Raw genomic sequence first — 21,679 nt, 5'->3', positions numbered from 1 at the left:
ATGACAAGCTAATGCAAAAAGGTTTTGAACAGACTGTGATTTAAATAGCAAAACTTGTCATGGGCACTAATCTTTTAATTCCCACTCAAAATGTTTTGTTTGTAAAATGTTCTACATGTTTCGGATGTTGAAGATAGTTTACTTCTTAGTCCAAACCTCCCGCAGGACGACGGGGATGGGAGCAGGCAGGGTTTGAACCCGGGACCTTCAATAAATCCAAATGACAGTCCAGCGCGCAAACCGCACGACCAGGCAGAGATGTGTTTGCTGAGCACACAAAAACAGATACCCCCCTCCCCCATAGGCCACTGAGAATGCTATAAGCATGAAACTTGTCCTATACAAAAGCAATTGAAAGAAGTAAAGAGCTGCCTATATAAAACTAAGAGCAAAACCAAAACACTTTGAAAGTTCAGAATTTCTGTTACTTCAAGTAAATAAAACCTTTTGAAACAAGAAAAAAAGACTCCGGTATAACTGTATCACACTTATTGTTAACATTTTCAAAAATACAGACATGACCTAAGAACACAGAAAAAACATTTAAAGACAAAAAATTTTTAATAAAAGAACATAAAGCATATTAATTAGCGAATCAAGAGTTTTTATTTGCATAATGCTTATTGGGTCCTACTGGTAATGTACAATTCATTTAGTCTTATCAGAGCTTATTTCTCTGTGGACAACAAAAACAAAGAAATAAATGCTGAGAGTAACATGAAAAATGTTGTCAGCAATGACAAGAGATGAAAACTGTCGGTGCTTGTATAACTCTAGAGTGTGTGTCTACTGTCCTGACATGTTAGGAATCAACAGCAGTTGACTTTGTGTCTGGCAGTGCAGGCTGGCAGACAATGTGGACTCGTTCAGGACTTAAAAATGTGAGCACCATTTCATGACATCCTACATTCTAGACTCTTTTCTCCTAACATGGATCAAACAATGCAAGTAGATGTACACTCGATGACCTAAAATTTTTAAATAACAATCTGACTGGATGCTACTGATGTCAAATGGAATGATTATTGAATGATTAAAGAAGTTTTTTAAAAAAAATGTTGTATAGCTTTTCACAACTCTCCCCCCCCCCCCCCCCCCCCCCCCGCCCCTAAATGTCATCAGGTATAGTAATGGGAAACCATGGAATAGAAATTCAGAATATTTTTTAGATGACAGAAGAGTTTGACCACATGAATGGGTGAATGGCTAGGTTTTTGAATTAAGTAAGGCTACATTGGTTATGCAGAACAGGTAACACATTTTTAAGCTGTGACAATCACTGATTGATCTAGTACACTTTATTACTTGTATAATAAGAAATGTACTATTCTTGACACTTTGCAGTTAAAATAGTTTATGCTAAGAATGTCAAAACAAAGTTAATCAAATAATACTCAGCCTCTTGAGTATTCTTTAAAACAGATCATCATTAACTATAAAATCACATTTCATAAAGATGTGCAAACCTCTAGAAAAGAAAAGAACTTTTATATTTGGTTAAGGAAACATAACTGAAACCTCCAGAAACAAGGGAAGGTAATTAATTAATTTCAATAGTTATATCAAACCAGAACCTCTTTAAAAAAAAATAAATCACAAAATACAATGTAGACAAATCAAAATTTAAAAAAAAAAAAAAACAAGGGCTCTAATTAAACAAGTATGATGTTTACTCAACAAACTAGGGCTGAGATCTTCAAACAAGTTGTTTTAGTCAACAAGAATTATTTCTATTGTGAAATACAGCTTTGATCAATTATGCTGGAGTCTCCAAGGCACAGACATATGCAATGTGAGGCAAAATAATCCTCTTACAACAAATGAATCTAAGAAAACATGCAGAGTAAAGTCAATTGATTCACACAAATCAATCTTTTTTGGACAGCGGGACGAAATCCAATCAATTTCATATGAAGCCTAGCCAGCGTTACAGTTTCTCCTTCAATGACTTTGTATCATTCTTTGTTATCTGTACAGTTTTAGTGGCGATGTTGCAGGGCTCCAGCCGTCTGATGTGTTGTCAATACTCAACCGTCTCTTGGACTCTCCTGTCTGAAAGAAAATTTTAATTAAAATTGACAACAGGTTATAATTTCATATACAAATTATTAGATCTTAAATAGTTCCATTACCAAGACTCTAATTGCATTCAAATATTTCCACTATCAAGATGTATTCACTAAAAAAGGACAATGTTAAGAGCAATTTTATCTTAACCAAGGGGTATAGAGTTTGAATGTGAATTTCAGGATTTTTAGCGCAGCCAACTTTAAATGGTCCCTGACATTAGTTAAGGATTGTAAATGTGGTTGGTCATTATGCTGGCCACTTGATACCCTTGATAATGCCAACCATATGAACTTTACATCATCTGCCCCATAAATCGCAGAAAGTAGGAGTAAACCTTAAGCCTGGTAGATAATTTAGAGCATTCCCAAATTCACCAATTTATAATATAAATGCAACATTAGATGGAACCCTAGCTCCTTGCTGATCATATATATATATATATATATATATATATATATTTAGTTGACTTAGTTAAATTCTATTTATGAGGTAATTTGATAATTCTCTTTAATTTCAATGGTATAAAATAAACAACAACCGTAGAAGAAAAAAATGATTGATCTAAAGGTACAGAGCATGATTTCAACTTTCATGCACTGTACTAAATGAAATTAAATTACAATTTAAGCATAATTTCATCCTAAAAATATTCACACTATAGTATACATTAATTGAGTTGGCTCCACCTTGGATTACTGAGTGTGTTGGATTATGAAGTGTCAGACACTATCATGAGTCAATTGTGAATTCCTTTACTCCAGACCAAAGGAAAACTCTCCAATGTTATTGTCAAAAGGTAATAAAGCTTACCAAACTGTTCTGATCTTGTCTAAAAGAATGGCTATCATTTTCCAGATCAGAGTCAGAGCTGTAGCCTTTGTGACTGGCAAATTTCTTCTTCAGTGCTTGAGCAATGATTGAAGCAGGATCAGAAGGAACAGAGAGAGGTTTCCTTCTCATGGGGGTACCCCCTGGTGACCTACAAGATTACAACAAGCTAGTGATAAAATACTAACTTTATTCCATTGAATTTCACAGGACTTTAATAGAGGACTGACTCGATTCAAGAAAACCTATGTTCTAAATGTTGCCTCCCACCATAAAAAAAAGAGCAGTAGTCAATTTGATTTGGAATTATGTTCTTAACATTGGTTTAGCACACATTATTTCAATTTCAATTATTAAAACACATTTCTTTCTTAAAAAAAAAAAAAGTGGGGGGGGGCAATATTTTGTGTTTCCGGGAAATGTAAGAGCTGCAGATAAAACATGCTATTTTGACTTAATACCTTTCAATCTAATTGACATTAAGTCATATAACAGAATGTGTTGCTGTTATGTTGGCTGGAGAGTTTTATCTTTTCAACAATTCAATTGGGTACAAAATATAGTACCACAACATTTCTATTATAATAATTAATAATACAAAAACAAAATTTAATAAAATACTCTGAAAGACACAAAGATAAAGGCACATTCCTCGTCCCATATGCTAGGACAAATTTGTACAAATACTCTTTCTTCCCTAGAGCTATTAGAGCTAGCCAGGAAAACCAGTGACTTGGCAGAATTTAAGTCATTGGTTAATATGCATGACTAAATGCATGACGCGTAGGATGTAATCATCTTCTTTTTTGAAGTAACGTCTGTATTATATTAGATAAGATAATTATCTAACTGATGCATTTAATTAGAATATAATATCTAAAAGCTATCTATTATTGTCACAGAGTATCTCTATTGTTCTAGACATGGTCTATTTCTACTAGATTACAACTAGGTCTTTAAAATTAATATTATGCCCATAATAATACCATAGAAACCAACTTGGATCAATTCAGTTTCATTCTTGCTTTAAGACCAAATTGTTTCTCAAGAGAACTAATGATGGCTCACAGGACTTGTTTAAATAAAGTCAAAAGTGAGACTTACAACAATGCTGAAGCAGTTCTTTAAATAAATAAATCCAAGGGCAGGTTTTGTGTGTTCTTTATTATGTCCTAATAGTTCATTGTTGTTTTTTTTAATTCCACCAAAACAGGCCAAATGTTGGACATTTTGCTAAATACAAACAATTTTGGTCATAATATATGAAACAATAAAACATGAATTATCAAACACTGATGTCAATCTTGTTACATTTCATTTTTTTTTTTACTAATGACCTAGATTTTATTCTAAAAAGATTTGAGTACACCAATAATTGCCTCACCTCTGTACAGCTTTCAGCTTGACATTACTTAAATCCTTTAACACATGGGCCATTACGTTAGGTCTGTGTACACTTTGGCTGTCACCTTTGAACTGATGGCAGGTATTGACTGTAGTCTTACTCTGTTGTAGGACACGAACATATAAAGTGATGGTAGGTACATAATAGACACAATCAACAGAACACTGTGGCAGCCAGTACCACATTTTAGGGGGTGAGATTAACTTATAAAAACTTAAATGGGTATATGATATTAGTCATAGAAAACTAATGTTTTAGGTCATTGTGCTGATCACATGAGACCCACATTAACATTGGCTTTATATCTTCTCCAATGAACCAAAAGGAAACAAGTTATTTATGCCTCATGCAGTTCACATCTATGTCAAAGATAAAAAACAAGATACAAATCTGCTTAATTGACTCTAACAGGCCATTTTTTTTAAGTAGCTTTTTTTTATATAGCCCAACTTTCATTTCTTATAGCATGCTTAGAGCACAAAGGTCCAATCTCATTTGTGGACCAGTGAGGGGAAAGGGGTAATTGAAAGATGGTTTTCTATGCTTTCTATTGAGGCTCAGTAAGCTCAACTCTGAATGAGTGAGATGTCAAACCTAGAGCCCCGCTTGATAGGTGGCCATGCCAAGGTGAAGCATACTTAGCCTCTCCGCCACACATCCCACTTTGTCAGTATTTAGCAAGCAAATGACTTACAAGCCAAAGAATGTAAACTTTATAGTGTTGAATATTTATACAGCATAAGAGATCCAGTGTGGTTTCTAAACAGAGAGATCTCAGGCTTGACTATTGGACAAGACTGGCATTATGAATTATGGGATTTTTAGGACACCTCTGAGTCAACACAACTCTAATGGGTTCCTAACATTTCCTAAGGAAAATAACTGTACACCATTTATAACTGTCAGCTATAGAAATAGAAGATTTTTACATTATCTGCACCACTGATCACAATACTTTTCTTAGAGGCATATATTCAGTCATAAGTCTGACAGTCATGGTTGAAAGTTAAACATGCATCTGAAACAGTTTAAATTTGATGCAAGTGGAAACCCAAAATGATGCTTTTGTTGTGCTCTTCAATCAAGGAAATAAAATATGCAAGCTCAATTACCTGTGACTTGACAGATGTAAGCGATGAAATATTTGAAGGCTTTGGTGGCAAGGGTGGTGGGGGAGGTGGTGGCGCCACACTGCAATGAGAAAAGCAGCCGGCCAAATCATCTCTGCTGGCCTGGGTGTTGGCATTGTAACTTTGATTCCCTGGGTGGTACGCCACAATGTTGGTAGTGCTGCGCTGCCAAGCTGACTTGGGTAGATTCTCACTCTCACAGCCCGAGTCTTCCAGTGATGTGTCAGTGGAGTGAGGCAGCTCAGTGCCCACAGCTTGTTCAGTGTAACTCACTGCTGGTCTAGCTTCATCTAAAAATAAAAACAGAATTAAGAAATAAGAACAAAAAAAAGTGAAGAAGTTTGTTTTTTAGTTAATGTTTGTTAAATGCTAAAACAAATAATGAAATATAGAATTGATAATTATTTATTAGTTTTTTTTTCAATTTCAGTTAATGTTTGTTAGTTTCTGAAACAAATGTCAAATTAACATGAAAAACAAACAATTATTTCAGAACATTGTTCAACCAAGACAACTCACTTATGTACCTTTACCTAAATTCTACTATATTTAGAATGGAAGTAGCCAATGAGCATAACCTCACAAGTATTACTGTATACCTTTTTGTACAATGTTCAAGATATCAGACAAAATATTTGTAAGAAATACTACTTTATGGAGCAGAGACCTGGAGAACCACCATCACCACCATGAAAAAAAATCCAGGTATTCATCAATGAGGAAGATTCTTATGATCCGCTGGCCAGACAAGATCTCGAATAAGGAACTGTGGCAAAGAACAAAGCAGCAGCCCATCAAAGTAGATATCCTTCAGAGACGCTGGAGATGGATAGGTCACACCCTTCGCAAGCCTGCATCCAACATAACAAGGCAAGACCTAACCTGGAACCCCCCAAGGAAAGAGGGGATGGCCTAGGAATACATGGCACCTTGATCTGGAGGCAGATGCCAAGCAAATGGACAAGACGTGGGGACGGTTGAAGAGACTCGCCCAGAACCGAGATGTCTGGAGGAAGCTGGTTGGTGGCCTATGCCCCAGAATGGACAACAGGCAGAGATGAGATATTTGTAAGAAACCAACCTAAATACACTGTTTTGACAGTGTAGCCTATGAGATAGTATTGCATGTAATGGTGAGTTAGAGATACATGTCAGAGTTGAGAAATACAAAATATTTTTCATCAAAACAATTTAATGTACTAATAATTTTAAATACTAAAGTAAATTTGTAAAATATATTTCATGAAAATGTGAGAATGAACAAGATGATGTATATTGAAAGGATAAAAAAATGAAGATGCCTGACTAGTCCCAATGTGACCAACCCTACAAAATCACTATTACATATAGTATTTTAAAACTATACTGCAGAAAAAAAAAATTGCATACACATTTTTTTTTTATGTTCTTATGAGTTTTGAAAGACTTTATAGGATTCAAAAATGTAAATATTTTGAGCAAATAATAACAACCTGTTTGCGTCTGGCTTACAGGTGTTAACTCTTGAGCCATCACCAACATTGCTATTTGTTTACGAAGAACTGCAAGCTCGTCTTCCATTTCAGCTAGTTTCAAGTTGGCAGTCAAATCGTTGGTCATCTGACTCGAGCATGATGATGCATTCATGTTTGGTGTGGACGTCAGGCGATCTTGGCTGTAGCGTACAAACTGTGGCTCCTCAAAACTGTCAGAATCTTCATTGTCTTGACCTCTCCTGACATAGGGGAAAAAAAACAACATAAGTACATTTCTGTACTAACAATAACTCCACTTTTCAACTCTTCAGTGTGACATATATCATGCTTGTTATGGATATAATTTCTTATTCTGAAAATAAATTCACTAAATTTTTGTTTTCAATTATCCACATTGCTATGTTTTTAATAGGTTCAACTCACTCTGTCTACTATTATAAATGTGAATATTTTACTGCTATTATTTGGTTTAGATGTTTCACTGCTATTATAAAGTTTTAATGTTTTATTGTCATAATAAAGTTTGAATGTTTCACTACCATTATAAAGTTTAAATGTTTTACTGCTATTAATTGGTTTAGTTGTTAAGCGGAGAGGGCATTCTGGCTGTAGATTCTGTTTGTGCTAGTTTTCACTCAAAAGTACATAAGTACAGAAATGCATCAATCAGGTTGATTTTCAGTACGGATGTCATAATTAACGACATCGCTACATCTAAGTTATTCTTTGTTTCAGGGGCTACGATGGAGTACATGGTTTTTAAGCTTGCACTTGGAGCTGTGACTGACCCTTGATAAGTTGGAGCCCTGTAGTATTTGAAGAGGTGTGTTCATTTGTACAATTAATAATGCATTAACCTATCACATGATAAGTACATATTCTGTATTTGGTATGAAATTTTTTTACTATTCAACTATCATCAACCACTTATTTACAGTTTGGATATTATGCAACCTGGTTTGCAGTTGTTCTTTAATTAATACATTAGTCTGGCAAGGAGATGAACCTGGTTCATTATATCATCCCCTAGCTATACCCGTAAAACCCACCTTGACAATATCTAGGGCTGGTTTGATTTTTTTTTTCTAGAAAAAGAAAGTTCCATAGTTTTATAGTATATTGCACGCCAGCAGATCTAACTTCATCTGATTACAGTTATTTTGTTTACATTTTTGACAAAAGTGAAAGTATGGAATTAGCGCTTGTACCATAATTTATTAAATAACTTCCTGTCTTTGTTTAATTTTGACTTATTATTAAATTATAGTTGTTCAAAAGCTGAAAAGTCTAAAAGACAAAAATTGTATTTATGGCAAGTGAAAAAATATAAAAATCCAATAGCCACAATCAGTTGGACTGGCTTTTACCATCAAGTTATTTCTTTTAGAAGTAATTTTGCCTGCAATCTTGCATCAACACATTATCACTGACCAAGTCTGCTTTCAATTGTGATTACACTATTACTACATGACTAATTCTCTAACCTGAATCTAACAAAATTGTTGCCCAGATTTTCTTGAATGACCTCATTTAAACTGACAAATGATTCCACTGAAAGCAGACTACCACAGCTTGCCCATCTGTCCAGCCGGTCAGGTTGCAGATCAGACTGTCAAAGAACACAAATTTTAAAAAAGCTACAAATAGGAGACACTTACGTAAGGATATAACATTATAAAATTGCTATACATAAAAGTTAACATACTACACAATTCTACTACCACACCAGTAATTTCAGTCTTGGATCCCTTGGCTTTGGCATAAAGACAGATATCCATCTGACCAAAGTCCTTCGGTTTAAAGGTCGATGTTGATTTTGGAGTATCCGCTGATGCTAAAAGAAAAATAGATAATTAATGTAGACATGTAATCTGCAATTATAATGAACTATGTAAATAGCTGTTAAACATGCAATGCACAGCTGTGTAACATGTGTAATACGCAATGTATAGATTGTATAACATGCAATGTGTATCCGTGTAACATGCAATGTACAGTTGAAATGTAACATATGTCACATGGAATGTGTATCTGCGGAACATGCAATGTACAGTTGAAATGTAACATATGTCACATGGAATGTGTATCTGCGTAACAAGCAATGTACAGTTGAAAGGTAACATTTGTAACATGAAATGTGTAGCTGTGTAACAAGGAATACTAACTATTTCATTGAGGATCCAGCCAAGGCAATTTATAGCTCTAGCAAGCAGTATCTCCAAATCTTCTATAACGTCAGTCATTCTTGACAATGTTCAAACACTTTCATTGCCATCTGATGTATCACATCTAGAATGCTGAAAGAAAAAAAAAAGTGGAGATATATGAAATGTTGAAATGCCTGAAGAGGTTTCTTTTCAGAACTTAAGGGCAAGTTGGCAAAAGTTAGCTCATGGTTAATGTGGGTGTAGTGTGGCCAGCACAAATGTTTGACAGCATGATTAGGGAGGGAACTCATGTCCCTTATATTATCCTCTACATTGTCTATGATCAGATCTGAAATGATCAGGACATTGACAGGGTGACAGAAAGTTAAAAAATTGAAATTGGAATAAATACGCGAGAGATTTTCATTCATGTCACCAACATACAATAGTGGAGAGAGAGTTTTTATTTCTCAATTTCTCATATTGGCTTTACTTTCAGTGTTTCACTCAATTTAAATCTAGACTGTCTATAGATCCTAACTAGACTTAGTCTCTACAGCATCTAACTATTCTAATCTATTATACATAGATTTAGACCTACTTTTATAGCCTACTGGAGTGTTGCGTTTACTAGTCAAGTTTTATTTTTTTAAAGATTCTTGTTTCATTTTAGGTCAAGGACCAGGCTTGAGTCAGGAAAGTTGAGGCTATTGCCTATTATATTATTATAGTCTAGATTTCTAGATTAAATACTATATAGATATTCTTTTCTTATATTATATTACAGACGTTACTTCAAAAAAAAAAAAGAAGATAATTACATTGTACCCATTTCATGTGTCAATCTAGTCATATTAATGACTTAAACTCTGATAAATCGATGATTTTCCTGGTTGATTCAAGCAACCCATTCCATTCTCTAATGGCTAGTAATGGCACTATATCTAGATCTAAATCTAGGGAAGGCAGAGAACTTTTGTATAAATTTGTTCAAGCATATATGAATATATGGAATAAGAAATGTGCCTCTAGATCCTTGTGTGTCTTTCTGAGTATTTCATAGGGTTTTGTTTTTCTTTTAAGTTATGGTTTAGTGTTTTACGTATTATATTAATATAGATTATAGATCTAGACTCTAGTATTTATTTTATAGTATTATACTTATTATAGCTAATTTTTTTTATTCTTCTGTCAAGAAGTAAGAAGTGTCCGTCTGTAACTCTAACTTAACTAATCTACATGGTTTTACCAACTACTCTAACTCTAGTGATTTTACTAATGAATGGTGTTTCTAGATAGTAGACTAAATCTAGTTCTAGGCTCTAGGGAATCTAGTACTAGTTACTAGATCTAGATATCTAGGTCTAGGAGTAGTAGGAGTATGCATGGGACTACAGTAGTCAGTACATCTATCACTATGATTATGATTTATATAACCTATCTAGATCTATTCTAGATCTACTACTAGTTATTCTAGACCTAGTAAGCCTAGTAGATTATTGCCTGATATTGATATTAGATCTAGAATAATCTAGCTAGAATAATCTAGAAAATCTAGAGATAGGATATTAGGATCGACTTAAAACAAAAGGGCCGAAGCGGCGAAGGCTTAAGTTTAACTAGATCTAGATGTACTACTACTAGATCTAGATCTAGTTAAATCTAGTAGTAGTAGTAGTACTAGATTTAGATTAAGTAGTCTGTAGATCTAGAGATAGATCATCTAGATCTAGATCTACTCGTCTACAGCCACTGCTGGTTGGAGTCGAGTGGTTTCTATTTAGATTTTAGATCTTTAGCATTTTCATTCATTAATTGTCTGTATTAATTGTCATTACTTTAGTTTTTAGTGAAAAATGAGTCGAAGTGGGGTCAGTCAGTGACTCGACTACTGAGTCACTGACTGAAGATTAAACTATTCTAGACACCGTGAGTCGTAACCGTAGATGCGTTGATCTAAATTAGCCTAGAATCCTCTTGATTTAGATGTATTATAATACGCAAGCTTCTTTATCTAACCTGAGTTAGGATACAGTCTTACAGTGATCATGAGTGATCATACACTGGATACAGCCATATTTATTTTGAAATTCCCTCGGATCACAATCACATGAATCGCGAATCGAATCCTGACCCTCTTTGCCAAAGAATAGAAGAAAAGTTGCATGCCAGATTTTCTTTCGTACCTAGAGTCTAGATTTTAGTCATAAAAATTACATATTAGGGTGGGAAGGAAGAGGGTAACAAGGATGTAATTAGATCTATTAAAAATAAAATAAACATTCAAGGGCGAATCACAATATCATTTATCTACACATAAAGATGAGTACAATTTTTTTTTCGTATACAAAGATGAGCAAAATCTCATTTTCTAAATCAGTGATGCCCAAAATATCACCTGCGGACCAGATCCGGCCTCCGACATGGTGTTATACGGCCCACTTAAACATTTGTCCAAAGTCACACACACACACACACACACACAAAGGTGGAAAATGTATCTGTCCCTAAGCTAGAGCTCTCACTCTTTCTTCAATGGATTTCATGCTTTGCTATTCTAATATTCATTTAATTATTATTAATGTTTGTTTTCTTGTTAAAAAAAAAAAAGCTTTTGTTTTAATTTTTTGGCGACATGAATCTTCTGTTACTATGCTTCTGTTATGTTTTAATCATAGACATAAATAAATATATATATGTCTATGGTTTTAATTCTTTGAAATTTCCGCTGCTGTTTTGAGCTAGCCTTGTACTTGATATAGGTCTATTGTGCGTTTAGCCCAGGGCATCATTTTCGCATCATTTTGTGTTGTCTTTTGATATCATCGCAAGTGGTACTGTACCATTTAATATGTGTGCGTTAGTGAAGTGGGAGATCCCCATATTGATGAAACTATTAAAAATAAAACAAAGCATTAGGGTCATAGACATAAATAAATATAGACTGGAAGTAGGAAGTTATTTTTATTTGGGGGGAGTCAATATGTTTTATGTACTATATCTATGTGAAAAAAAAATGGCGGCGATTGAGCTATAAATTCTAGGACTAACATTTCAGCCAATATATACCTTTGATCTTTAGTTTTGAAAAGTGCAAAACTGCCATATTCCCAATATTTTGTCTTTGTTTTATAATCATAGACATAGGCAAAGATATATAGGTTTGTGATGTGGATCTACAAACTGATCTTTTCCCAAATATTTCCGATAATAATTTGTTCTTTATCGTCCAGTCTATATATATATGTCTATGATTAGGGTTTATTAAAAGAAATTTTTATAAATCAAATAAAAACAAACTAAAATGTTATTTAACCTTGTTTAGGCCAACAATAGAATATGCATTCTCTGTTTGGGGCCTCAACTAAAGAAAACATTAAGAAACTGGAACAGACACAAAGTAGAGCAGTGAGATTTATAACAAACGAATATTCACATTTGACTAGAGACTAAGACTAAGACTGCTTTATTGATCCTTACGGAAATTTGTTGTGATTACAAGGACTCGTTTCTCATATAAAGACAACACAACAGAAAAATACACATAAATACAACAGACAACATAAAGAGTTCATTCAGCGACTACACACAGGTATCTTGGTGCATTTCATGTTCCCTGATCAATGAGTGGCGGTGATAGATAAATTTGGAAAGCCTTCAGGATAGTTCGGAGACTTAAATTTAAAGTAGAGTAGCAATTTTACATAAAACACTGAACCATACTCTTCAAATACAAAACCAAAACCTAATAAAATACTCAGAAAGACTCAGACGCTTAGGACGTAGGCCTAATCATATTTGTTTTTTGTTTGAAGTAACGTCTGTATTTAATAATAATAATAATAATCTTTATTATCCGTAAGGAAATTTGTCTTACAATTTGTGCATTACACCAAACAAAAAACATTATAACTATAAGAAACCAGAGTGTACATTCACACCAGACTCACTCATAATTTACATGTGACAAAGTTTGTACCAGATTGTTCTTATTTAATGATTTGATTGCCAGGGGAACAAAAGAGTGTTTGTGTCTGTTTGTCTTTGCTATCGGTGTCTTGTATCTCTTTTGTGATGGTAAAATCACAAAATCCTGACACAAAGGGTGATTCTTTATTTCGAGGATCTTTTTAGCTTTTTTTATAGATGTTTGTCTCAAACAACTGCCCAAATGGGGTTTGTTTTTTGCCAATGATTTCGCCAGCAGCATTTAGGATTCTATTAAGTTTATTTTTATTTTTAATGCTCAGATTGCCATACCATAAGATAAGATCCATAGAAAAAAATTAGAATTAAAAAAGTGGAAACGTAGGCCGATGGTTGAATGTCACAACGGACTTGAAGCAAGAGTTATCAGAAAAGCTCATTTTGTTTCTTTTCGTTGATGTAGCCCGCGACATGAGTGTCAGAAATTAAAATGGCCCGCGAGTCTATCTGGGTTAAGTATCACTGTTTTAAATCCACGAAGATCACTGCAAAGTCAATCTTCAATGTAGGAATCCGATTACATTCCAGGAACATGTATTTAAGCCCGTCTTTCGTTTTTCAAAACCAGAAACTTTTTTAAAATTCCCGTAACCCAAAATCTTGAAACCGGCATGCGTAATAAAGATAAGATGTTCGTCCTTAATTCATAAAAATTAAATGAATGATCCCGCTACAATTTGTCCAGACTTCTTCTTCTAGCCATAGCCTGCCAAGTCAAAGAAAACAACAACATGAAACTAGATTGCATTCGGTATCCCAGACTGACTGACGGACCTGCACTTTGCAGACGATATAGCATTACCCAGTAATACAATCAAATGTAGCCTATACAAGAGATGACGATAGAGACGCACTCAGAATCAGCCTCCGGACAAGCCTTGACAAATCCAAAATTATGCATATGTCTACACTCTACAAGTCAACAAGTATCCACGTCAAGGTCAACATTGGGCATAGGCTACACAAATTGAACCTATTTAGGCAAAATTATCGCATGCGATGGCGATGCATATCAAGATGTTGCTTAAGGATAGGGAAATCAGGTCCCATATGCCAAAAACTACAGCATATCTGGGCAAGCAATTCAATCAGCCTGGAGATCAGGATTCACATCATCAATAAAAGCATCGTCCCGACGGCCACATACCACTGCGAGACGTGGAAGCAGTAGCGGCCTTAGGGGGTGGCAAGTGGGGCAACAGCCCCAGGCCCCGCGCCTAAAAAGGGGGGGGGGGGCGGGATAGGAGATTTCATTTCAACAACTTCGAAAATTAAATCAGTTCTCATAAACTATGACTTGTTACTCAATATTTTCTCAATATCTTACTATACTAATTACCATTTAAGCTCTTCATAGACACTTTTGGTTTCGAAATACCGTTCACTTTCGATAAAGACAGCATCTTGCGAACTGCTGATTCTAAGAGGGTATCATCGTTTAACAGTTCACCTTGGCATCAATAAAAACACGTTGGAGAAAGCAACCAATCCAAATAGTGTATTTCGTAGGCCTATATAAACATAGACGTTTTATTAGTAAAATGTGTAGTCATTGAGTTTGCAGTTTCTTCAGAATTATGAAAAATTGTTTATGAGTCATTTATAAGATTTGTAGTAGCATAAATGTAGCTTTTGAAAATTTGATTTTTTTGAATAAAATTTAATAAACAAATATACAGTGTTTTATTGACTTTGGTGGGTGAAAAGTTTTAAGACCGCAGGAAAGGTCAAATTTTCTCAGTATTTAATTTCACATACGTATACTACTTTTGGATATAAGCAGTATCACGTGACATCCCCAAACACTTAAAACCTCTAGATAATCATTTCCCTTTCCATTAACTTTTACAAATGTGTCATACAGCACTGTTATGTCGCATTATCGTATAAAAAGAATTGTTACGTTTTGTGGACATATCAGATCCAAAAGTAAAGGTGCTGCTGGAACACGTCATCGAAGTTCTAGATGTTGACAATAGGAAGAGTTTGTCAGAGGCTCTTCTAGCCGTGCTGGAGAACCTTGGTCTAGACGGCGCCAATCGCCGTGGCAAGGGATACGACATTGGTGCAAACATGAAGGAAAAGCACCAAGGAGTTCATGAACAGTTGAGCTTTTTACTCTCCTTAAGACTACTATAATCTTAACCTTGTTTTAGGAGACAAGGCTTAATCATATTAATGCAACTCTCAAGCATTGACCTTTTTGGTGTCATACAGAGTCACCATACATGCAGCCTCACCTGCAAGGTGGAACATTTTGGAAGAAGCTGTGCCTTTCATGACAACAAAATCCCTGTCAGAAACACGTTAGGAGTGCCGCCTCGAAAGTTGAAAAGCTATACGCTATCGGAACAGGATATTTCTTAGCGATAGCAGATCAAGCAGTTACCTCAATGAAAAAAAGATTCGAACACTTATGGGATGCTTCAATCATTGGATTTCTGAACAACTTGAAGAATCTACGGGCTTTGAACTACGATGAATTGTTGAAGTGCTGCTGGGATTCGGGCGAAATTTTACTTGGGTGCAGAATTGAAGATTTTTCATTCCACGCAATTGACGAATGTCCGTGCGAGAAAGAAATTCTCTATAGGTGACATATGATATCGGTGAATTATTCATAGGATCGGATCCTTCGCAATCATTGCTGTTGAGCCACGTTTAGTGGGGGTCGTATATTATAGCCGCTATATGATGTCAGCGGGACATATATTTTTTATGGTCTCATGGTCTCCAAAGTCATTACAACGACCTCTCCATTTTTTTTTTCATAGACCATTTGCTACCAGCAGCTTTCCTCTTTGACAGTGTCGACAATCTACAAACATTTTTTTTATTAAATGCTACTGTTCTTCGATCAAAATCTAGTCAATCCTTCAATTTTATTTTTTTTTGTGTTAGGCTGATTCATATTTTAGTATAGTGTCTAGATCTAGACCTTCACATTATGGTAAAACTTTACATCGATTAAAAAAAGAGTTGAATCATATCTAGATATTATAGAAATCTAGACATATTACACCTATTATATCTATACTACACTGTAGCACCTACACTGTTCAGTATCATGTTCTCCGCTATGCTGACAGATGCATTCACAAATAGAGAAAACAACGGGATAAATATATCATACAGATTTGATGGTGGCCTATTCAACCCGAGCCGGCTTAAAGCAAAATCAAAAACAAATGCAGCAGTAATTAGAGACTTGCTATTTGCTGATGACTGTGCCCTAAATGCCTGCTCTGAAAACGATCTGCAGAGCATCGTCAGTGACTTCTCAAGAGCATGCTCAGACTTTGGCCTTACCATCAATACGAACAAGACTGAAGTCTTATATCTACCTGCTCCTGGGAAAGCCTACTCGGATCCAAGCATTACTATAAATGGACAGGATATAAACGCAGTGGACAAATTCACATATCTTGGCAACACACTCTCCAGAAATGGAAAAATCGATAGTGAAATCGACCTGCGTATCGCCAAGGCCAGTGCATCCTATGGCAGACTGTCAAAAAATGTCTGGAACAGACGTGGTATCACCACAAACACCAAGCTAGGGGTCTATAGAGCCGTCATCCTCCCTACATTGCTCTATGCCTCAGAAACATGGACAGTGTACAGTAAACAGGCAAAGAGACTAAACCGCTTCCACATGACATGTCTGAGAAAAATACTAAATGTCAAATGGCAAGAAAAAATACCAGATACAGAAGTCCTTCGAAGAGCGTGTCTGCAAATTTAAGCATCCACACAATCCTGATGCAGTCCCAGCTGCGATGGGCAGGTCACGTCTACAGAATGGAAGACCACCGCATCCCAAAACGACTCTTGTATGGCCAACTAAGCGAAGGAAAGCGCTCGCAAGGTGGGCAAAGAAAGCGCTTCAGGGACACCCTCAAAGCTTCTCTGAAGGCGTTCAGCATAGACCCTGGCACCTGGGAGACAGAGGCACACGACATAGCATCATGGCGTCACGCTGTGAAAACTGGCGCACAGGTTGCTGAGGAAAAAAGAACAACGCAGGCAGAAGAAAAACGTCAGAAAAGAAAAGCAAGACAAACGACACTAGCTCCAGCTGGAATAACCTGCCCAGTGTGCAGCCGAACATTCCGAGCTCACATAGGTCTCACCAGCCACATGAGGAGGCATAAAACCCCACCAGTGCAAAACCCTCAGCCCCCTGGATGACTAAGTGGTCATCATCGAACCACGATGGACGAACTATATATATATATATTATATCTATACTATATAAAATCTAGATCTAGCCCTAGGTATTCAAGTCAAGTATAGAGTCTAGATCTATATAGAATAATATAGATCTACAGGCCTAGTACGTTCTGCCTATTTGGATCTAGATTTAGATCTAGAATCTATATTTAGATTGTCTCCTCTTGTATGTTTCTGACAACAACAAATGTCCGAAAAGCGGAAATGGAAACCGTCATTATCCACAGTAAGCTTCAGCAACACAGTCACAGTGCCAAGAACAGAGCACGGATGAATTTAGACTAGATTCATTTAGATCTAAACTATTTTACACTCTAATAGATGTAATTGAAACGTAGACTAGATCTAGAAATATAGAATCATAGATCTATATAATATATGATAATATAGATCTAGATCTACATCTAAAAATGATCTATTCTAAAAATAATTCTTATTGAAGTTAGATCTATATCTATAACTGAAACTGTTATCAGTGTTATTCACTGTTATTCTATCATATTCTATGACTATCAGTATCATTGACTATGATCTACTGCAGTGAGACTACTGATCTAGATTATATAATATACTAATACTTATACGACTTAGACTTATACTTATATTTATATTATAGTCTATTAGATATGATCTATTCAGACTATTCTCAGTCTCTATCTATATCTATCAATATTTTCATTCATTCATTCAGAATTTCAAGAATTACCATTCATTCTAATATATAATTATTATAATAGTACTATTAATACCGTAATATGTAATAAAACATTAAAACTTTTTAACTTATACTGCTGTAATTAATATTAATATAGTATAGATTAGATTCTAGATCTAGTAGACTTGAAGACTTACTAGAGCAGGCATGTCAAACTCATTATAATCATTTTTTTATTAAGTTGATTAAGGTGTTTGGGCCGCATAAAAACTTAGTATGACCTGAGGGGACGCAACCAAAAATCAGTTGCAAAACAGCCTACTAGGTTTATGTAAATTAGAAACAATACAATAGAATACAATAATTAATGGCATACCTGTCCCTTAGCTAAATTTGTAGTACTATTTAGTAATTAAAAATTAATATGATTACATTACGCATTATTTTCTTTGTTCTGATGCTTGAAATCTTTTATAGGATACAAGCTTATTAATGTCATGTTGAAGTTTGTTTTCCACTGACACTTTCATCACTGATGACAAATATTGATGAGATAATCTCGAACGGTGAGGTTCCTTACACGTTGAGAAGTGAACAAGATTTTCTCGTCATATTTGGTTAATCCACACTCGTAATTTTGCTTGTAAGCACTTCACACGATTACACGCAGTTGTGACAATTTTGTCTTTACTTTGAAGTTTCAAATTCAAGTCTAGCAGGTGACCAGTGAGATCAACTGCTAATGCCTAATCCCGAACCCATTCATCAGTTTGGAAATGTTCAACAGGTTCACCTTTCATATTGAGAAACAATATAATTTCCTCACACAGTGCAAAAAAGCTCAATACTTTATGATATGAGAGCCAGCGGACTTCTGTGTAGTAGGGAACACAATCTAATTCGCGTCCAATGCCATCCAGAAACATTGAAAATTGGCGATGATTTAATTAAACTAAGGGCACGAATAAAATTGAGAGCGACTGAAAACGGTCTTATGACATGTTGGAACTTTAATTATTTTGCGCAGAAGGTTTCTTGGTGAATGATGCACTGAAAATGAGGAAATTTAAACTTAGCATCAGTCTCTCTTATTTTTTGCAAGTAACTTTGCATCAAAACCATTTCATTTCATGGTTGGTGCGCCATCCATTGTTAGACTAGCTAGCTTTACCAAAGATAAATTGTAGCCTACTGCAATATCACCTCCTCTAATTTCTCAAAAACATCCTCACTTGTTGTGGTGTTATGCATAGAACAGAGCTCAAGTAGCTCCTCGTGGATATCAAAATTCCCGTCACAGGCCCTTATGACTATAGCCAACTGTGCTACACACGTTACATCAGTTGACTCATGGAGAGCCAATGAAAATAATTCAAAATCTTTAACTGTTTTTAGCAAGCTGACTGACATGTCATTTATTCTATCTGCCACAGTGTTCCTAGTTAACGCTATTTCCTAAATGCTTTCACCTTTTCTAGGCAAATTACTTTGGCTTAGACTCCTTCATAAAATCACATTCACTAAATGATTTGCCATGGCTGAAATTAAATTTGACAAAATGTAATTTAATTAAATCGCTTTCACTGCAGACTCACTCTCGTTGTTCAGTTTAACAAATACTATTTTTCGATTCAAGTAGCTTGTCATCTCTTATTTTCCAGTGTAACAGTTCAACATTATTTTGATAATTTTTAGGTGGCTAAGCGGGCTGCACACAAAGTGGTCGCGGGTTGCATGCGGCCGCTGAACGCAGTGTTTGACATGCCTGTACTAGAGTAACTTTTAACTAGACCAACTAGATTAACTAGATTTATTATAAATCTATATTATATAATTATTATTATAATTATATTATATAGAATAATATTATAATAGATCTACTAGAATTAGTAGTATTGAGTACTAAATTCTAGTTAAGTCTAGTCTAGTTAGATCTTAAAGATTATCATCTAGAATTCTACTATAAATTCTAGATCTATCATCTAGTAGACTAGACACTATGACTATACCTAGTCGTCCTAGTAGTAGATTATAGACATAGATAATCTACTGTCTACTCTACAACTGTAGTGTAACTTCACTCATAACTGTCTATTTTAGATACTTATTAATATTTATATTAAATATAGTTACAATCAATATAGTATTTTACTCAATACTGTCTACTGTCTGTAGTACTACTAGAGTAACTAGACTCTAGTAATAACTAGACTTACTAAGGACTTACTAGACTTTCACTGTACTATAAATATAACTAATAAACTATAGATGTCTATAGTTATAGTATAGATAATATAATTTAATAATGAATAATGGCTAAGTGGCTAGATACTGTTTGCCACTTTGAGTCGGCGGCGTTGACGTGTAGGATGTAATCATCTTCTTTTTTGAAGCAACGTCTGTATTATATAAGATAAGATACTCTCTATATTAAATAGAATTATAATAGATTAGTCAAAATAGTCAAATCGAGAAATAATTTAATTAGACTAAATAGATCTTCTAGTAATACTTCAATACTAGACTAGTACTAGTAATACTAAATACTTCTAATCTAGCTAGATCTAAAAGTATTCAACGATAAGTTACTACAAGACTATAGACTAGAGTCTATGGATATTAACTTATATATATATCAATTCTAGATCTAGACTAGAGATCTTAAAGGGTAACTCCGATGGTTTTGACAATTTTTGATATAATATGTGTTTTGATTTATAGATAATGAATATATTATTCTTTTTTTTTTATTTGCAAGAATAACTTAGTAATTGATGTTTTTGTGACATAATTTTTCTGCGCATCCAAAACAGTCAGATTTTCACGGAATTTCTGTGTGACGTCACGACGGTGCACTCAAATCCTATTGATACTCATTGATAGGGAGGCGAAAAAGAAATTATCTTTGATAAAAAAAAAAATTTCGTTATTACATCATTAAAATACTTTTAAAAAAATTTCTAATGGTGTATAAATTATGACTGTATGTTTGACCGTAAGAAAATTATGATTTTTTTGTGCTGTTTCGACCTAACATTGGTTGACATGGAAAAAGTGATGAGAGAGCTTGACGCTGGCTCAGCCGGCGAGACACACCCCCAAGGTCAAAAGTTAAAAAGTTGGAATTGAGTTTCGTAGACGATAGATCTACTTATTAAATAAGAAATTTAATAGTAGATCTAGTATTCGTAGTAAATTTCTAGCTCACAAATCTGATTTCATTTATATTTATGAACTTCAGTTGTTTAAAATGTCTCAGTAGTATCATTAATTGAATTCTTTGGCCTGGAAATCCAATGTATTGTTGGTACTGCACCTGGTATTAACTTCAATTTTTTTTTTAAATCCCATTTCCACAGTCCACAGCAATGAAGTTGCTGAAACAGCTTCTCTCAAAATGGTTTGAGCATAAACAGGAATTAGCTAATGCCTTTGTAAAATATTTGCTCTTCAGGCAAATAAATTTTCCCTTTAAAACTTCATCTCTTGGAAACAAATGAAAAGAGACACTAATTTCTGTATCAGCATACTTGCTGATTTTATCTTTGTGATTGGAACTACTGCAACAAGCTGAAGAACAATATTTAATTTTCTTCAAGTAGAAATAGAGGTTTATAAACAATGACCGATTATAAATCAACGTGGAGACTAGATCTAGCTGTGAAGCGTAACAATAAATGCGATCCGATAGGTCTAGATCTAGACTAGAGAGTTTATCGGTTATATAGGTCTAGATCTATATTTAGCCA

The 21,679-nt window shown here is 34.7% G+C and overlaps 2 protein-coding genes across 4 annotated transcripts in view; one reads left to right on the top strand and one right to left on the bottom strand.

Moving 5' to 3' along the window:
- Positions 1 to 583: 583 nt before the first annotated feature.
- LOC106073723 (mitochondrial fission regulator 2-like) lies at positions 584 to 11,228 on the bottom strand. The gene is made up of 9 exons (XM_013234356.2): positions 11,075 to 11,228; positions 9,074 to 9,205; positions 8,635 to 8,742; positions 8,393 to 8,517; positions 6,906 to 7,147; positions 5,416 to 5,723; positions 4,283 to 4,404; positions 2,881 to 3,049; positions 584 to 2,052 (listed from the first exon to the last, which is right to left on the bottom strand). The coding sequence occupies exons 2-9, from the start codon at positions 9,149 to 9,151 to the stop codon at positions 1,966 to 1,968; spliced, it is 1,239 nt and encodes a 412-aa protein (XP_013089810.2). The 5' UTR covers positions 9,152 to 9,205; positions 11,075 to 11,228; the 3' UTR covers positions 584 to 1,965.
- A 6,161-nt stretch (positions 11,229 to 17,389) lies between these two features.
- LOC106073722 (pikachurin-like) overlaps positions 17,390 to 21,679 on the top strand; it is a 38,322-nt gene continuing 34,032 nt past the window's right edge. The window contains exon 1 of one of the 3 annotated variants that reach the window (XM_056028957.1): positions 17,390 to 17,501. The gene's annotated coding sequence lies outside the window, so the exon portion shown is untranslated. Of the gene's footprint in view, positions 17,599 to 17,796; positions 17,816 to 21,679 lie in introns of those variants that run through there. The other 2 variants (XM_056028956.1, XM_056028959.1) reach the window with 2 other exon arrangements.

This window comes from Biomphalaria glabrata, chromosome 5 (assembly GCF_947242115.1).
Source record: "Biomphalaria glabrata chromosome 5, xgBioGlab47.1, whole genome shotgun sequence".
Classification (NCBI taxonomy): domain Eukaryota; kingdom Metazoa; phylum Mollusca; class Gastropoda; family Planorbidae; genus Biomphalaria; species Biomphalaria glabrata.
The sequence above is the reverse complement of the archived record's forward strand: the minus strand, read 5'-3'. Positions and strand labels throughout refer to the sequence as shown.

Bases quoted from the DNA above. Each gene is read 5' to 3' on its own strand.
- LOC106073723 (XM_013234356.2), bottom strand. From the start codon at position 9,151: ATGACTGACGTTATAGAAGATTTGGAGATACTGCTTGCTAGAGCTATA. The intron at 8,743-9,073 runs GTTAGTATTCCT...TTTTTCTTTTAG, and splicing joins GCTGGATCCTCAATGAAATA to CATCAGCGGATACTCCAAAA. The intron at 7,148-8,392 runs GTTAGAGAATTA...CCCCTATGTCAG, and splicing joins AACAATTTTGTTAGATTCAG to GAGAGGTCAAGACAATGAAG.